This window comes from Chaetodon auriga, chromosome 1 (genome assembly GCF_051107435.1).
Source record: "Chaetodon auriga isolate fChaAug3 chromosome 1, fChaAug3.hap1, whole genome shotgun sequence".
Classification (NCBI taxonomy): Eukaryota; Metazoa; Chordata; class Actinopteri; order Chaetodontiformes; family Chaetodontidae; genus Chaetodon; species Chaetodon auriga.
Window position 1 is genome coordinate 12,499,692 of NC_135074.1, and position 16,182 is coordinate 12,515,873.

At 45.3% G+C, this 16,182-nt stretch overlaps 1 protein-coding gene across 3 annotated transcripts in view; it reads left to right on the top strand.

Moving 5' to 3' along the window:
* Positions 1-16,182, top strand: part of myo5aa (myosin VAa) — a 49,068-nt gene that overhangs the window by 21,763 nt on the left and 11,123 nt on the right. The window contains exons 8-30 of one of the 3 annotated variants that reach the window (XM_076756216.1): positions 239-346; positions 473-579; positions 1,045-1,310; positions 1,847-1,928; positions 2,045-2,185; positions 3,148-3,273; positions 4,063-4,146; positions 7,324-7,479; positions 7,824-7,921; positions 8,074-8,160; positions 8,751-8,859; positions 8,989-9,200; positions 9,373-9,529; positions 9,703-9,942; positions 10,031-10,279; positions 10,959-11,052; positions 11,162-11,307; positions 11,489-11,602; positions 11,748-11,882; positions 12,193-12,249; positions 12,415-12,642; positions 14,514-14,614; positions 14,797-14,853. In XM_076756216.1, the coding sequence (XP_076612331.1) occupies positions 239-346; positions 473-579; positions 1,045-1,310; positions 1,847-1,928; positions 2,045-2,185; positions 3,148-3,273; positions 4,063-4,146; positions 7,324-7,479; positions 7,824-7,921; positions 8,074-8,160; positions 8,751-8,859; positions 8,989-9,200; positions 9,373-9,529; positions 9,703-9,942; positions 10,031-10,279; positions 10,959-11,052; positions 11,162-11,307; positions 11,489-11,602; positions 11,748-11,882; positions 12,193-12,249; positions 12,415-12,642; positions 14,514-14,614; positions 14,797-14,853 (3,154 nt within the window). Of the gene's footprint in view, positions 1-238; positions 347-472; positions 580-1,044; positions 1,311-1,846; positions 1,929-2,044; positions 2,186-3,147; positions 3,274-4,062; positions 4,147-7,323; positions 7,480-7,823; positions 7,922-8,073; positions 8,161-8,750; positions 8,860-8,988; positions 9,201-9,372; positions 9,530-9,702; positions 9,943-10,030; positions 10,280-10,958; positions 11,053-11,161; positions 11,308-11,488; positions 11,603-11,747; positions 11,883-12,192; positions 12,250-12,414; positions 12,663-14,513; positions 14,615-14,796; positions 14,854-16,182 lie in introns of all 3 variants that reach the window. The other 2 variants (XM_076756048.1, XM_076756133.1) reach the window with 2 other exon arrangements.

Consider the following 16,182-nt stretch of genomic DNA (forward strand, 5'->3'; position numbering starts at 1 on the left):
ACTGTTGCTATTGTTACTTGCAAGGCTACCCTGAGCACTGATCGGGAACGATCCAACCTTCGGTGTCATGGTGATGATTTCAACAGACAGATCCTCTCAGCCAATCAGATATCAGTGTTTTCTCCATTCACAAAATAAATATAATGTAATAGTTGTAGTTGTACCCAAGGTTCACATGTAAATCTGCACATGCTGCATGTTTTCTGAATTTCTGGACTTTCTCTGTCCCTCCACTCAGGCAGTGCAAACGACTTCTTGTACACCAGGCAGGGCCGCAGCCCCGTTATCGACGGTGTGGATGACACCAAGGAGCTCTCCACCACTCGCAATGCTTTCACCCTGCTTGGTAAGAACCACACCCCCCGCACATGAAACACGTACACATTCAAATCTGTCTGATTCTGAAGTTTGGGATCACAACTCACTATTCTGTCTGTCTGTCTGTCTGTCTGTCTGTGTTTGTCCTCCACAGGCATTAATGAGTCCTATCAAATGGGGTTGTTCCAGGTTTTGGCTGCTATTCTTCATCTGGGAAATGTGGACATAAAGGACAGAGACGCAGACAGCAGCGTCATTGCTGTGAGGATAATATTTATACCACAGTACTGACACTGTCAGTAAGACAGAATTAAAGCATGATACTCACAACTTTACATCAGTAGATTTTCAGTTATGTGTTTATTTATGGACACAGTTACTGGTTTCCTGTTTGTTCATTTTGGGGAAACTGGTTTGCCTCACATGGCAGGCATATTTCAATACATGTCACTCCTCAATCATACCTGTGTACCGGTTTGATTTAAATTATGCTTGCATGAGAAGTGTTGCCCTCATGCCCTGCACCACCTCTTTCCTTATAGTATCACCCTTGAGCTTTTGAGGGGAAGACAGCGTCACTGGGATTGGACACATGATCCAAAAATATTATTGTTCAAGATCTAAGAAGTTTTTTGAATGAGCCCAAATGAGATGAGATCACATCTTGTCTTAGCTGACACATTGTTGGTTTTCTCCTGGTAATAATTAAAATCTCTTCTTGCGTAGCCCAACAATCGCCATCTGACCGCGTTCTGCGAGTTGGTGGGTGTGACCTATCAGGACATGTCTCAGTGGCTGTGCCACAGGAAGCTGAAGACGGCCACAGAGACGTATATCAAGCCCCTCCCCCGCCTGCAGGCCACCAACGCCCGTGACGCGCTGTCCAAACATATCTACGCCAAGCTCTTCAACTGGATTGTGGAGCACGTTAACAAAGCCCTAATCACCAGTGTCACACAGCACTCCTTCATCGGGGTCCTCGACATCTACGGGTACGTCTGCACGTTCGCCAGAATCTCGCCAGCCTGAGCTTTTAAGTGTCATTCATTTGTCATGATTCGTTCATAGACGTTATAGTGTACACTAAGGTTAAACACAGCAGTGAAGGAAGTTGCACTGACGCCGATGTGCTGTGGTCACACAGACAACCCCAATTCCAAAAAAGTTGAGATGCTGTAAAAAATAAGAACAGAATGCAGTCATTTGTAAACAGACTGTGTTTACCAGCAGCAGTTTAACAAAGTGTTCCTGAGTCCATGCAGTGATCTCCCTCAAACAATCATGTGTTCACAAAGTGGTGAACCTCTCTCCATCCTTGCTTGTGATGGACTGAGCCTTTCCAGGATGCCCCTTTTATACCCAATCCCAACTTTTTTTGGAAACAGGGCTATGTGAAGTAATTTTAGGAAATATGTGACACAAAGGCAACAGAAATTATTTGGCAAAGTTTTAACTGGATGATTTAACTGAGTAAGTTCGCCTTGTAGTCGATGCCAACCAGCTGTTTCTCTCTGTTCTCCCTCTGAAGGTTTGAGACGTTCGAGATCAACAGCTTTGAGCAGTTCTGTATCAACTACGCTAATGAGAAACTGCAGCAGCAGTTCAACATGGTGAGCAGCTTCACCTGACGGTTTGCACATTATAGTTACAGGCCTGAATGAGTCTGTTTTTATTATTATTACTTTGATGCACACATGCAGCTAAATCCCCACCTGTGTGTGTGCAGCATGTGTTCAAGCTGGAGCAGGAGGAGTACATGAAGGAGCAGATCCCCTGGACTCTGATCGACTTCTATGACAATCAGCCCTGCATCAACCTCATAGAAGCCAAAATGGGCATCCTGGACCTGTTGGACGAGGAGTGCAAGGTACTGTTTTTAAATGCTGTTTCAGATCATTTCTATTCCATGTAGCTGTTCTGGTCAGTGATCACAAGTCTTCTGATCTTGAATCTATCTTTTAAAAACAGCCTGCATTGACAAACAATACACAATCACATAAGACTTGATGACTTCTGAGCACTGTTAGTGGAATAAAAACTTAGTTGTAAATGTAAACATGCCGGAGAAGTTCTGCTTCTGCTGATTCTGCTTTACATTTATTTTTGACAGTGGGCCTATCAGTGGCTCCCAGCACACACTAGACCTGAGTCTACAACACCTACACTTAGAGTTCTCATCAGAGGTGACCTACAGGAAGGAAACCCAGCATGAAAAGTGTGACCACAGGCACCAAAGCCTCTCTGTTCTTCCTCTTTCTGTCTATTGACACGATGAAACTGAATGAGAGACAAAGGGTTTATTCATTCACATGCTCTTTGATTTTGTTGTAAACGCTCCACACAGCTGACCCGCAGCTACTCGCAGCGTTGGGCTGAGCTTGTGTGCAATGTATATGAAGTGTCAGAGTTAAGATTGTGTGTGCGGTAAAAACAGAGCTCATATCTGCACACTTTCACAGCTCAGCCAGATCGCTAACAATGCTAACTAATCTCTCTGTGGCTCTTAACCACTGCAAGGTCGTTTTACAAGCTGTTGACATTTGAGGTGGTCCACATTGCTCACATTATTGCAGGGTAAGGCAAACACAAAGTGGACACTCGGTTTGACTTCTTGGCAAAGAACTATTCAAAAAAACAAGTGTCCTCTTACCCTGTGTAACCAGACAACCAACAGAGAGGCTCAGCACATGTAATTCAGTCCAATGTATGCTAATGCTAAATGCTTGAGGTGTTCAGTTTTCTTGTGTCACAGTATATTAATAAGCAGATAGTTACATACGTGTTTTCTTACTAATATTTTCCACTGCGTCTCCTCTGTTTCTGTGTCAGATGCCTAAAGGTTCGGATGAATCGTGGGCTCAGAAACTCTACAACACCCACCTGAAGACCTGCTCTCTCTTCGAGAAGCCGCGCATGTCCAACCGCGCCTTCATCATCCAACATTTTGCTGACAAGGTGGGCTCAGCTGACTGATTGACAGTTCTTAATTCACGTTTTGTTCCTTATTCAGCGAGAAAAGGAACGAGGTGGGAAGTAGCAGTTTGAAGCATTCAGTGTTTGGGGACAGACTGGCTGCAGTGGCTCCTGCAGTGCTGGTGTGAGATATTTTTAGGATTGCTGGAGGCTAGAGGATGACTTTTTTTTATTGTTATTGTTATTGTTTTCTCACACACACACACACACACACACACACACACACACACACACACACACACAGAAACAGTTCAGCAGTGAAGTGTTTGGGGGGTTTGTGTGCTGTTGTCGTCCACTTTAGTGTGCACGGTTTTATATCCCATAATGAGGTGCTGTTTGACGCAGTGTTATTTTTCATGTCTGTTTTTAGATCCTCACTATAAGGTTACAGATAAATGGGTCAAAGACTAATGCAGGCTTTCCCATGAGGGTCCACTGATATTAAAACGGGATCCTTGCAAACGTTTCTGACCAAACGTTTGCAGACATGAATTTTGATGTGTACAAAGGAACTTGAGTTTGAGGCTCCTGTTAAGACTTGGAGCTGTCACTGCCACCAGTTTCTCATATAAATGCACCCTAACTGTTAGGACAGTGTGGGTACACAGGTTTCTATGGGTTGAGTATTTTGTTTGCACCTGCAAGATTCTGATTAGGGATGTAAAAATGAAAGGGAGAGAAGGTAAACCCTAATATCTCATTAGGAATGAATGACCTGCAAAAATGCCCTCGATGTTATTGTAACACAAACTGTGCCATGTTGTCGAGCAGGTGGAGTACCAGTGTGACGGTTTCCTGGAGAAGAACAAAGACACAGTGAATGAAGAACAGATCAATGTGCTGAAGGCCAGCAAGGTGAGGAGCACAGACAGAGACACACACCTGCATTTCACCACGTGCTGTCAGTCAGAAACAGAAGATTGGTTTGACCAGTGCACAAGTCAGAGCACGATGAAGCATCCGCTCAGATCAAAGCCGAGAAGCCTGCCGCTCATGGAGGCCCGAGGCCCCTGGTCTGTTGTTTACTGACCGCAAGTCCCACCTGAAGGCTCAGGGAAGCAGCGCCCTCCACTGGCCATGTGGTGATACTGTTGACGCCAGCAGTGAAGACACACACTCCGTCCAGGAGATTTATGGTCTGAGAGGTTTCATTTACACATAACAGACAAAGCTGAATACACACACACACACACACACACACACACACACACAGTGAGTTGGTGTATTGGCTCGACATGACCCACAGAGGATAAATGTGGTTGTGGTTCATAAATATTTCACTACATATTGTGCTTTCTAGCTTGTCCAAATGTATATTTAATGACTTGCAGAGGAGAATGACTAAGCCTAAATGAATGCAGTGTTATGTAATTATGGTAGGAATACAGAGTTTACATGCCGGCCTGACGCAGCACATCACTGTGCACACAGAAGGATCTTTGACAGCAACGTTTACCAGTTTGTTAAACAGGGAGATCACAATTATCTTTAAAAGGGTGCCAGGTTTTTTTTAGCTATCGTGATTCTGTAGGAGACTATTGATCTAAACTGCCCTCTACACACACACACACACACACACACACACACACACACTTCTACATCAAGCTCAGATATTTCAGATCATGCCAAATTGGCATCTCGTGTGTGTGTGTGTGTGTGCGTGCGTGCGTGCGTGCGTGCGTGCGTGCGTGTGTGTGTGTCTGTGTGTGTGTGTTAGTCTTGGTTCAGGATCAGATCTAAAACCCTGTTGGGTCAAAAGGGGCCTAAGCCTTTAAATCCTTGCTGCACTTTTGGCTACACACACACGCACACGCACACACACGCACACACACACCTACACACACTGACTGTGATGTAGTGTGTTTGTCCAAGATGTTCACAGTGACCTTCGACTGTTCTTTTGTAGACTTCAACAAGAGCCTAAGTGGGTAAGGGTTAAAATACCGTCTGCTCTAACCTCTAACACGACCACTTAATACACACATAAACACATGCACATGCGCGCACACACATACACCAACACACACACACACACACACACAGACAAACAGAGTCATGAACATGGAAATCAGTGAGACTTAAACAATTTGGATTAAATGTTAATGAGCTCTTAATGAGATTTAGTCTAATTAAGTTTGATTTTACTTCTCTGCTAAGCTTATCCCATCATTCTGTGTGTGCGTGCGTGCCTGCGTGCGTGCGTGCGTGCGTGTGTGTGTGTGCGTGTGTGCGTGTGTGTGTGTGTGTGTGTGTGTGTGTGTGTGAGTGAGTGTCTTCTAGCTAGCTGATTGTTTGCTCTACTACAATATATGAGCACATCTGCGAAATGTCAGTTACATAGGAAAACATCTTTTTACAAGCCAAACCCTTTCCGTCGCTGCCTTCAGCCTCAACACTGTAAACCCTCCCTCAGCAGTCAGAGAGTGACTGATAAACACGTTTAGAAACATGTAGCAGCTCACTGTTGTCATTGCATTGTCATGTAACACATTAACATGCAACATACAAAACGCAGGAGGTAGAATAGCCTCGCTGTGCGGTCCTGGAGGCAGGTCTGGTTTTTTTGTAAATTGGCCAGAGATGAGCAGAGAAAGTCCTCAGGTGAGGCGTCTCTCCTCAGAAATGCACCCTAATTCCACCGTGTGGCCGTCTTCCAACCATAGACATCCAACCTTTCACACTTCATCATGACACAGTGCCATCGTCAGTCGTCACCCTCACGTTCCTTCCATCCGTCTCAGCTCCATCAGTCCGCCTGCTTTGATTTCCTTTTCGGTTTGAATGGTAGATGTGTTTTGTAGTTTTTGATGGCCGTTCTATTGATGTTGAATTTGAGCTTTGGGTTTCCTTTGGGTAACCTTTCCTTTTAATGTCATTGTGTTTCTTTTGTCACTCTGTCTCCATGTGTTGTCCATGTATGTTTGGTTCTGTCCTCATCATGACAACCCTTCCCTGCCAGCAGAAGGTAAACACAGGCGTTCTTACAACGCCTTGTCCGCCTGCAGCTCTTCTATCCTCCTCCCTCCTCTCTCTCCCTCTCTCTGGCACGGTGTTATTATCACTCTAACAGCACTGAGGAGATGGAAGTTGTGTGTGTGTGTGTGCCTTTGTTTGCTGCATGGGGAGCACTAAAGGCACTCTGGGAGGAGGAATGGAGGGGTGGGACATAAAAACATGGGACAAAGGAAGAAGGGTATCTTTATGCTGTCAGAGTGACGTTGAGAGCGAGCAGCACGTAAAGCCTTTGTGGCCGCGGCTGTCCTGCTTAATGACGCCGGCGAGAGAAGCAGCATGGCAACGCTCCGAGCACAGCAGGAGGACCTGAAGCTGCACACATAACACAGCATCCTCCTCATATAACCTCAGTGTTATATGGAACATGACTGATGTGTGTGTGCGTTACTAAAGAGCATACATGATGTATTCATGTCATAACACCACGGCAAATCATATGTCATATATGGCCACTGCATATTTCCATATATGACAAAACGTAACCTTACATTGATTTTATTGGCTTTTCATAACATTGCAGCACCTGTGACTCTGAATGAGTTTAACAAACACTAATCAACAAATCGAGCGACATCTACTCACTCATCTCTTTAAACTATCGAGCAGCTTTTCAGCTGTCTGTGTGTGAACATGCTGCCTTATTAGCTCTCACCTGATCACTAGACTTGTTTGTTGAACTTTACCTTTAGAAAAATGTCATCAACATGGTTTTCAACACTCAGGTCAGATTGTTAAGGCTTGTTTGCAAATGCTCAAATTGAAGCTGTCATTGCGCTTGGTTCGGCTGTATGCAGTAGGTAAGAGGAATCCATATGCATGCCACGCACTGGGAGAAGAGACTGTTAGAAAGGACAGTTTTAACTCAAATATTTACTGCAGTTGCACTTAATTTAACAGTATATCCAGAGTGGAATGATTTATAGTCATCTTATTTCTCAGTAAATCAGTATTGCGTGCAGCGTCTGATGCTGCCATCAGCTTCTCTGTTTGTAATTGTAACTGGGCTGCTGTTCCCAGTTTGACCTGCTGGTGGAGCTGTTCCAGGACGAGGAGAAAGCCACCAGCCCCACAGGTCAGGTCCCTGGCACCGGAGGCCGGACCCGCCTCAGCGTCAAACCTGACAAGAGCCGGCAGAAGAGCAGCAAGGAGCACAAGAAGACCGTCGGTTGCCAGGTTGATACATCTCTCCAGTGTTTTCTTATGAGGCCTGATCACACTGTTACACGTCTGCACACTGCAGACAACAGCATGGAGTGAGATCAAGTCCAGGGCAGTTAAGAAATGATCAGTAGGTTTTCAGTAGGTTTTGACAAATCAGTCCTTCTGATCCATTCTGTAGATTTGGAGCACGTTATGTCTCTTTGATGGTTTTGATGTTGATTATATATCGTAATGATAATTATCCAAAGCTGCTTTTTCTACATGCACTCAGTTTAGTCTGAAACTACAGAAGAGATGATGCTGATGGTGGTGATGGTGGTGATGATGGTGATGGTGTTTGTGGTCCTCTCTTGTAGTTTCGTAACTCTCTGCAAATGCTGATGGAGACATTGAACGCAACCACTCCACACTATGTACGCTGCATCAAACCCAATGACTTCAAGATGGCCTTCTCGTGAGTCCTCCTCATCTGTTTAATACTATTGGCCGTGTTTTCCATTAAATGTGCCTTGCTTACTCTTTTTTCTGTGCTCTAGAGGTATTGATATTCTCTCAGCCATCATCTTACCTCAGGTGTAATTCATGGTGGTTATTTGTTGATGGCAGGTTTGATCCCAAGCGTGCGGTGCAGCAGCTCAGAGCCTGCGGCGTCCTGGAAACCATCCGCATCTCTGCTGCAGGCTTCCCATCCAGGTACTGATGCAGCCTCGTGACACTGCTCCTGCGTCCCATCAGATTCTCATGTGTTTGATACGTGTTGTGTGGTTCAGGATTTTTACAAGTTCATCAGCTGAAGACAAATGCAAATTAAGCCTGCAGTTGAGAGTTTGCTGTACATACAGTCTGAATGCATCCTTACAACATTCAGCCAGCTCAGGCCTGGATTGATGAGATCTAATCTAGAGTCTTTATTCGTCATCATCACTCAAGTTGCACAAGTGATGAGCTTTCTTCCTGTAGACGAGCCTGTTCTGTGTGGCCTCCTGCACTGGATTCTAGCTTTACAAGTCTCCTTAATGCGTTTTAGATTGATATTAATGCTGAATGCTTCTAGACTATCATATGAAGAAGCAGAAAAGAAAAAGTATTATGTTTGTATTTCTACAGTCAAGAATATATCAGATTGCATTCCACAACTTAACAGCCCAAACATGCATTATGTGGTATCTGTCCCTGGAGAAAGCTGAAGAGCGAAGAGAGCTGTTTCCCTCTGTGCAAATTTATTTTGGTAAAGATGTTTCTGTCATGGCACTTTTCTAACTGTTTTTATGTGTGTGTCTCAGATGGACGTACCAGGAGTTCTTCAGCCGTTACAGAGTGCTGATGAAGCAGAAGGACGTGTTACCCGACAAGAAGCTGACCTGCAAGAACGTTATGGAAAAGCTAGTGCAGGTGAGACAATCTGAGTTTTTACTTTTCCTCTTAAAATGAAAAGCGAGGAGTACAGAATGGTCTCCTTTGCCTTTGTTTTGATCTTTTCCCCTGCCCACTCTCCTCATCTCTGCTCCTTTCTTCCTTCAGGACCAGGACAAATACCAGTTTGGTAAGACCAAGATCTTCTTCAGGGCCGGCCAGGTAGCCTACCTGGAGAAGCTGAGGGCGGACAAGCTGCGCGCTGCCTGCATTCGCATCCAGAAAACCATCCGCTGCTGGCTAGCGCGCAAGAAGTATCTGCGCAAGCGCAGTGCTGCCATCACCATCCAGAGGTTCACCAGAGGGTACCAGGCTCGCTGGTGAGTCAGCTGAACCTGATGTTGACCTCCCTCCATCCAGTCAGACAGAGCAATCACATGCATAGACATTTGACTCCTGTTGACTGATTGCATTGGTTTTATAATGCAAGTCAGTCAAAGGTCTAAGCTAAGTAAGTGTTAGTTGAGACGTGTTTACTTCGTCTCTCCTCAGCCTGGCCAAGTTCATGCGTCGCACTCAGGCGGCCACCATCATCCAGAAGTACCAGAGGATGTGTGTGGAGAAGAAACGCTACAGGCAGAAGCAGGCTGCTGCTCTGGCCATGCAGACGATCCTCAGAGCCTACATGGCCCGACAGAAGTACCAGGCGGTAAGAGACACATCACAACACGCTGCAAAATACATCGTCTTCTTATTAAATCATTTAATCTGTCTTAAAACAAAAAGAATTATTAATTAGAATGAACTGATTTCAAGAATTTTGTACACTTATGTTGCAGTTATTGTCTGACACCTGTCTCTGTCTGTACTGTGTCTCTGTAGTTACTGCGGGAGCACAAGATGGTGATCATTCAGAAGCACGTTCGTGGCTGGTTGGCTCGGTGCTGGTACAAGCGCTGCCTGGTCTCCATCGTTTACCTGCAGTGCTGCATCCGCAGGATGAGAGCCAGGCGCGAGCTGAAGAAGCTGAAGATCGAGGCTCGCTCGGTGGAGCATTTCAAGAAGCTCAACAAAGGCATGGAGAACAAGATCATGCAGCTGCAGAGGAGAATCGACGAGCAGGTGAGTTTCCCTTTCCTTTCATGTCTGTTTTCACATCCTCATGTATCGATTGTCACAACCTCCCCGTTTTGTCAACCCACGCCTCCAGAGCAAGGACAACCGGTCGGTCAACGAGAAGCTAGTCAGTCTGGAGACTTCGTACACAGCAGAGACCGAGCGGATGCGTGGCGAGCTGAGCCGGCTGCGCGGGGTGGAGGAGGAGGCCAAGAACAAAAGCAACCAGGTGTCCTCGCTGCTGGAGGAGCTGGAGAGGCTGAAGAAGGAGCTGAGTGCCACGCAGAAGGAGAAGAAGACCATCGAGGACTGGGCACAAACCTACAGGGACGAAATGGAGAAAGTAAGACTGGGATCAAATCCAAATCTGTCCCTCTGCCTGCAGTGGTCCTGGTCCTCCATCTCCCTGTGCACAGTGTATATAGAGGAATGTCCCTCCGTCTGTCTTCTGTACTGTAGTACATGTGTTTTTGATGTTAGCTGCAAATTTGACCTTTTTTAGACTATTCTTTCTAGTTTTTGCAGTGGTAGAATAAAGAAACAATTGGCTTATTTCCTCTCCTTAAAACCTCCTTTGTCTTCTCTCCTCCACTTAGTTTTTAAAGTCCTATTATTAGTTTAAAGCAAAGTTCAGTAGAAATTGCTCCTAATTAGTGCGACTTCCCGTAGCTTCCTGGAAAAATATCTATCAAAAAATACACTTTTTGTATAAATCTGCATATTGGCGTCAGAGGAAAACAGTTTTTCCCCGATTTAGGAGCCAGAGCGAACCAGGGGGAAATGGGCACGTGGTGGGCTCAGAGGGCAGTGTTGCCCTCAGGCAGGTGAGCACAGGAGATAGAGTAGTGTGCTCGTCAGGTAGCCACTGAGCTGTGTGTTAGCTCTGTGTTCTTTCTTTTTCTGTGTTTTTGTCTCGTGTCTTGTCTTCAGATAACACTTGTTTTTCGAGCATCTCTTGAGAGTTAAGAGTTACAATCAGGTGTTCGATGACAGATGTCTTGTGTGTGCGTGTGTGTGTATAGATGGTCTCGGAGCTGAAGGATCAGAATGGCTCGCTCAAGAAAGAGAAGGACGACTTGAACAGGTTGATTCAGGAACAGAGTCAGCAGATGACAGGTGCGCAGACATCACCGCTTCAGTAAATTCAGTACACTGTGATCGTCCCCTGAACTGCACAGCGAGCTTCATTCTTCAACTGCTTCTTCTGCGCATTTTGTCCCATCAGAGAAAATGGCCCGTGCGATCGCACAGGAGACTCAGCAGCTGGAGACGGATCTGAACGAGGAGCGATCTCGCTACCAGAATCTCCTTACGGAACACCTTCGCCTGGAGGAGAAATACGACGACCTGAAGGAGGAGATGGTTTCCACGGTGAGGGACACGTGTACACACAGTCAATACTTGAGAGTTTTTCTCTGCAGTATTTCTCTGCTTTGCACAGAGAGCAGTTTGTTTGTAACATTCAATACGCCGCTGCACTTAACGTTGTGAAGGTGCAGCAGAGGGAACTTGAGTCTCAAAATAAAAGGCTTATTTCCTCTTTCACTGGTAGAACGTGTCCAAGCCTGGCCACAGGAGAACAGATTCCACTCACAGCAGCAACGAATCAGAGTACACCTACAACTCCGAGTACGCCGAATTGGAAGAAGGTTCCCGTGCCGCCGAAGTAAGAATGTTTGCTTTAAGTCATTTAGAGGAGGTTTCTGCTGTTAGAAAGTGATTGCTGACCTTAAAGTGAAGCATGACATTGATGGAGTTTATGGCCTTTTCGTGGGCCTTGTGCTCCGTCCTCACGTTTCTCTGTCATGCAGGATGTGACTCGAGGAATGGACACCTCGCTGACCCTCAAGCTGCAGAAACGACTCACAGAACTGGAGCAAGAAAAGCAGTCGCTGCGCAACGAGCTGGAAAACAAAGAGGAGCAGTTCCAGCGGGCTAGAGCCAGGGTACCTACACCCACACTGCACTCTGAAATATCTGAATTATGTAACAATTAATGTTGTTGTAAGCCTCATTCTGGTGTATAAAGGATTGTAAAGCTACAGTAATACATGATGGAGAGCTTTCTAATGTCATATATACATACATATGGAACAACCTAGTTTAAGTACAGACAAGTAAGTATAGATGTTATTAGATTAAAGCTAAAATAAATGTATTGCAGCCCTTCGTCAAACTGTGCTGCATCATGTATATTACAGACTTTGCCTCCATCCCAAACACCTCTTCCTCACCACGGTTTGATTGTTGTTTCAGGATGACGCAGAGTTTAAAAAGGCTCGAGGTGCAGAGCTGGAGTACGAGTCTCTGAAGGTGAGCAGTCAGAGGAGAGTGAAGTCGAAACGCAACAACACTCGTACATGGTCTCTCAGTGCTTCCAGTGAACGTCTTGATCCAGACATTTTGTTTCATTAAAGCCTCATTTGCCTCTTGTCATTATGTTTATGACGCCCGACACTGAACTCTTTGACTTCACAGCGTCAGGAGCTGGAGTCAGAGAACAAGAAGCTGAAACATAACCTGGTGGAGATGAGGCAAAGCCTGCTGGGTGACGCAGCAACAGGCGCGGGGGCCCCGGGCTCCCCAGCTTACAAGGTGCTCCTGGAGCAGCTGAACTCCGCCTGCGAGGAGCTGGATGTCCGCAAGGAGGAAGTGCTGATCCTGCGCTCGCAGCTGGTCAGCCAGAAGGAAGCCATGCACCACAAGGTAGAGGAACATTTCACTTCCTGGAATTCCACCTTCAGTCGTCACCTTATAGTTAAACTCCGGCCACTGTGGTGACACGGCTCTGTCGTTCTTTCACTAAATGAAGCTGGATGTGAGTGGATGGTACCTGCTCACTTGCATCCACCTTCTTACATTTGTGTGTTATGTTTTCACCCATGTTGTTTCTCTGTTTGTCTATTTGTTTGCACAATATCCCAAAAAGTAACAAAGGGATCAGACCAAAACCTCTCGGCCTAAAGGTCGCTTGTAGCACAGTTTGCCAGTGATCCTAATCTCAGATTTCCAACATTATTTGTTTTTAGTATTTCACGAATATCTGTAGAAAAAGCCTGAAATCAGAGATTTCCTTCTTAGCTTTTAAACAGTGTGTTTAAATTGAACCTTAGTTGATCGACATGTGAACTCGGGCTGTAGTCAGTTGTTAATTTTGGGTCCAATTCATCATTAAATGAAATTAATGTTCACACTGTACGAAGCGAATGTTTTCACTGTGCCCTTTCACCGTGTGTCTAACTCTCCTGTCTCCACCTTCTCTCCTCCATCCATGCTTTCGCACAGGATGAGAAGGTACAGTTAAAGAAATGTATCATGCATGAGTGTTTGACACGTTTGACATGGTGTGTCTCGTATGTAAACCCTCCTTCAGCGAGAACGCTGATCCAGCAGAATCAATGTTACATCATCGCGGTGACATTAAGCAGGAGGACAAGTGAAACTCTGACCACCACTTTGACGATAAAAATCTTTTAGATGATAACTTTAAGGTGTGAAAAAAAGATGTAGATGAGTTATCTTGGATTTCTGGTTGTTGTTAAGTGTTGTTTCCTCCTTAGCTGCATCAACAAAGCTGCTACCAGGTTCCAGAGAGTTCAGTATAAGACTTAATTCAGGGTTTTATGAAGCAAGTTAATGTGGGAAATTGCTAACTTGATTGAAGGACAGAGCAGGTTGAGACAAAGTGGTTACAACACACACACTGGAACTCACACTTCTAGAGCTCTCAAGCGCAGTTATGACGTAAAGTCACAGAGGAAACACAAGATCAGCGTTCTCCCAATAAGAGGCTTTACATACAGTCGCTGTCCAGACTGTACTTTAATTGTCTCATCTGCCTCGTCCTTCATCTGGGTGAATGCATTGATGGACAGTTTGTGTCAGTAAAGGTCACTGAGAGTTCTGCTCAGTGGCCGTTTTACTGCAGCCATTCTGCATCTGAACACTGTGTGTAGTACACTCACACCCCAAGGACAGATGTGATGTCGCCACAGACTGAAAACCTTCTGCAGGTTGAATTTGAAATGGCAGGCTGTGGATTTTTGGCAATTTTCTTTGAAAATGATCTTTCAAAGAAGCACGTGCGCTGGACAGCGGTGGTGTTTAACTGTATTGCTGTAAGTGTAGGTGTTCAGTTATTGATATTGCTGTTGACTCACTAAAGAAATAGACTCTGCTGTGTTATACTGTAGCTGCAGATATTCAGGCTCCCAGTGTCACTCTGTGATGCTGAGAAAATGAGTCCTGTCTTCATGTCAAGCTGTCACACAGCGGCTGTCATGAAGTGACGCTCTCTGCAGATGGACGGCTGTCACCGAGGCGTCATTTGATGGCTTGTCACTGTTTCAACCTGAGGCTTCAGCTGGCTGATGACTGTCAGCAGCACACATGCTGACTTCCCACAGCAGAGTGAACTCACATTCATGAAACCACTGACTCATACAGCTAAACTGTATGAAAATCCCCAGTTATGGTGGCTGATCTGACTCACGATGCAGCCTCACAAGCAGCCAGGTCACTCTGTCAGCGTGGTGATGCTCTTTCTCATTTGTCTTTCCTTGTTCGCCTTTTTCTAGGAAACCATGACCGAGCCGTCTGTCTATGCTGAGGATGTGTCCAAACTGAAGGACGCCGATGAACTCAAGCAAGCTTGCATTGGCCTCAAAGACACCAACAGGTACTTTGTTACAGCCAGTGCTCCTCCCAGTCTCCAGGTCAACATTCATCAGTTCACTCCAAGCCCGGACTCCATCTTTTTCTCCAAATTTTCTATCTTACCGAACTCTTGTTCCATTATTACTATTAGCATGATATCAGTAAAGAAATGTGTGTTTGTGAACACTGCCTTGTCCCGTGCAGATCTCCTTGGTTCATGCGTAAGCCGCTGGAAGTCAGTGATCTCCTGAGTAGGCTGAGGTAACCGATGAGACGTGGCCTATGCATCATGGATCAGAGCATGCATGGCCACGCTGAAAACGTCACACGTGACTGATGTAACTGAGCTGAAGCAGCTGGTTCTACGTCGTGGTGCCGATGAAAGCTTGGGTAGCGTTGCGTTTTCTGCCCTAACAGCATGTGGAATAATGTAGCAGCTCTACAGTTTAGGTCTCCCTCACAATCTAACATGCTGTCTTTATCAGTATTTGAAGTCAAGGAATGTGTGTTTGGCTTTGGAGTCGAGTTTTAGGATTCACAGGTGTGCATGGGTTTTTATGGTTCGGCACGAACGAGAGCAGAGTCTTTTTCAACTGAAGCTGACTTAAAATGGTTTTTTATCAAAACAAAGATACAAGGACGTTTGAGTGGCTTCAGCTGCTCTGCTCTGTTTTCGGAGATGCTGCAGAACTCCATGTTTACAGTACAACATTAACAATATGTGCAGCATGAACGCATGGAAACTGAGCTAGAGATGTACCTACATAATCTTCAGTTGTAGTTGAACACTGAGATTGACAACATCGTGACTTCCTCACACACTGACCATCCAGCAGTGTTGGTTTGATGCTGTTGTAGGAGGCCTCCTGTCTCAGCTTCATGGAATGAGTTTGGCAGAAAAACCAGCATGAAAGCCCATTTGTTTCTTTGTTTGTCCAAGCAGAGATGCACAGAACACTTTTAAGGGATTGAATGTTGATACACAGAAATATCTGTATCATATTTAGCATGTTTTTAGCTCAGTTTGTTACATTGACTTCCTTCCATACACAGTTCTACTCGTCTCGTTGGCCTCAAAATGCTGCAGACATGTATCATCACGATGTAGAAGCGAACATGCACTTGATACACACTTGTTGTACACACAGTTGGAAGCTGACTGCACACATCTTCTCTGTTTCTAAGCACAAACATTTTTCCAGTATAATTCAAGTAACTGTGTTGCTGTTGTCATCAGTTGCCTAAAAAGTTGCACTGTGCATCACTGCCTTTATCCCTGCTTCGCTCTCTTTGCTGCCTGTGGCCTTCTTTGATCACAGTGTCATACATGTGTGCAGTAGAGAATACACACACACACACAGTAGACGGCACCACTGTTACAATCAGCAGTGCAATGAAGCAGAAAATATATCATCTAGTACTGAAGTTTAATTCTATTGAGAGCCAGCAAAAGGTAGACAGAAGCATTTCCAACTTTTCCGTTCCATGTATTACATCCTCTAATGTGCTGCAGTCCATGCACACACACACGCATACATACACACACACAGATATCTTCCTGTTGTCTGTGCACACCTCTCGTCCCTCCCA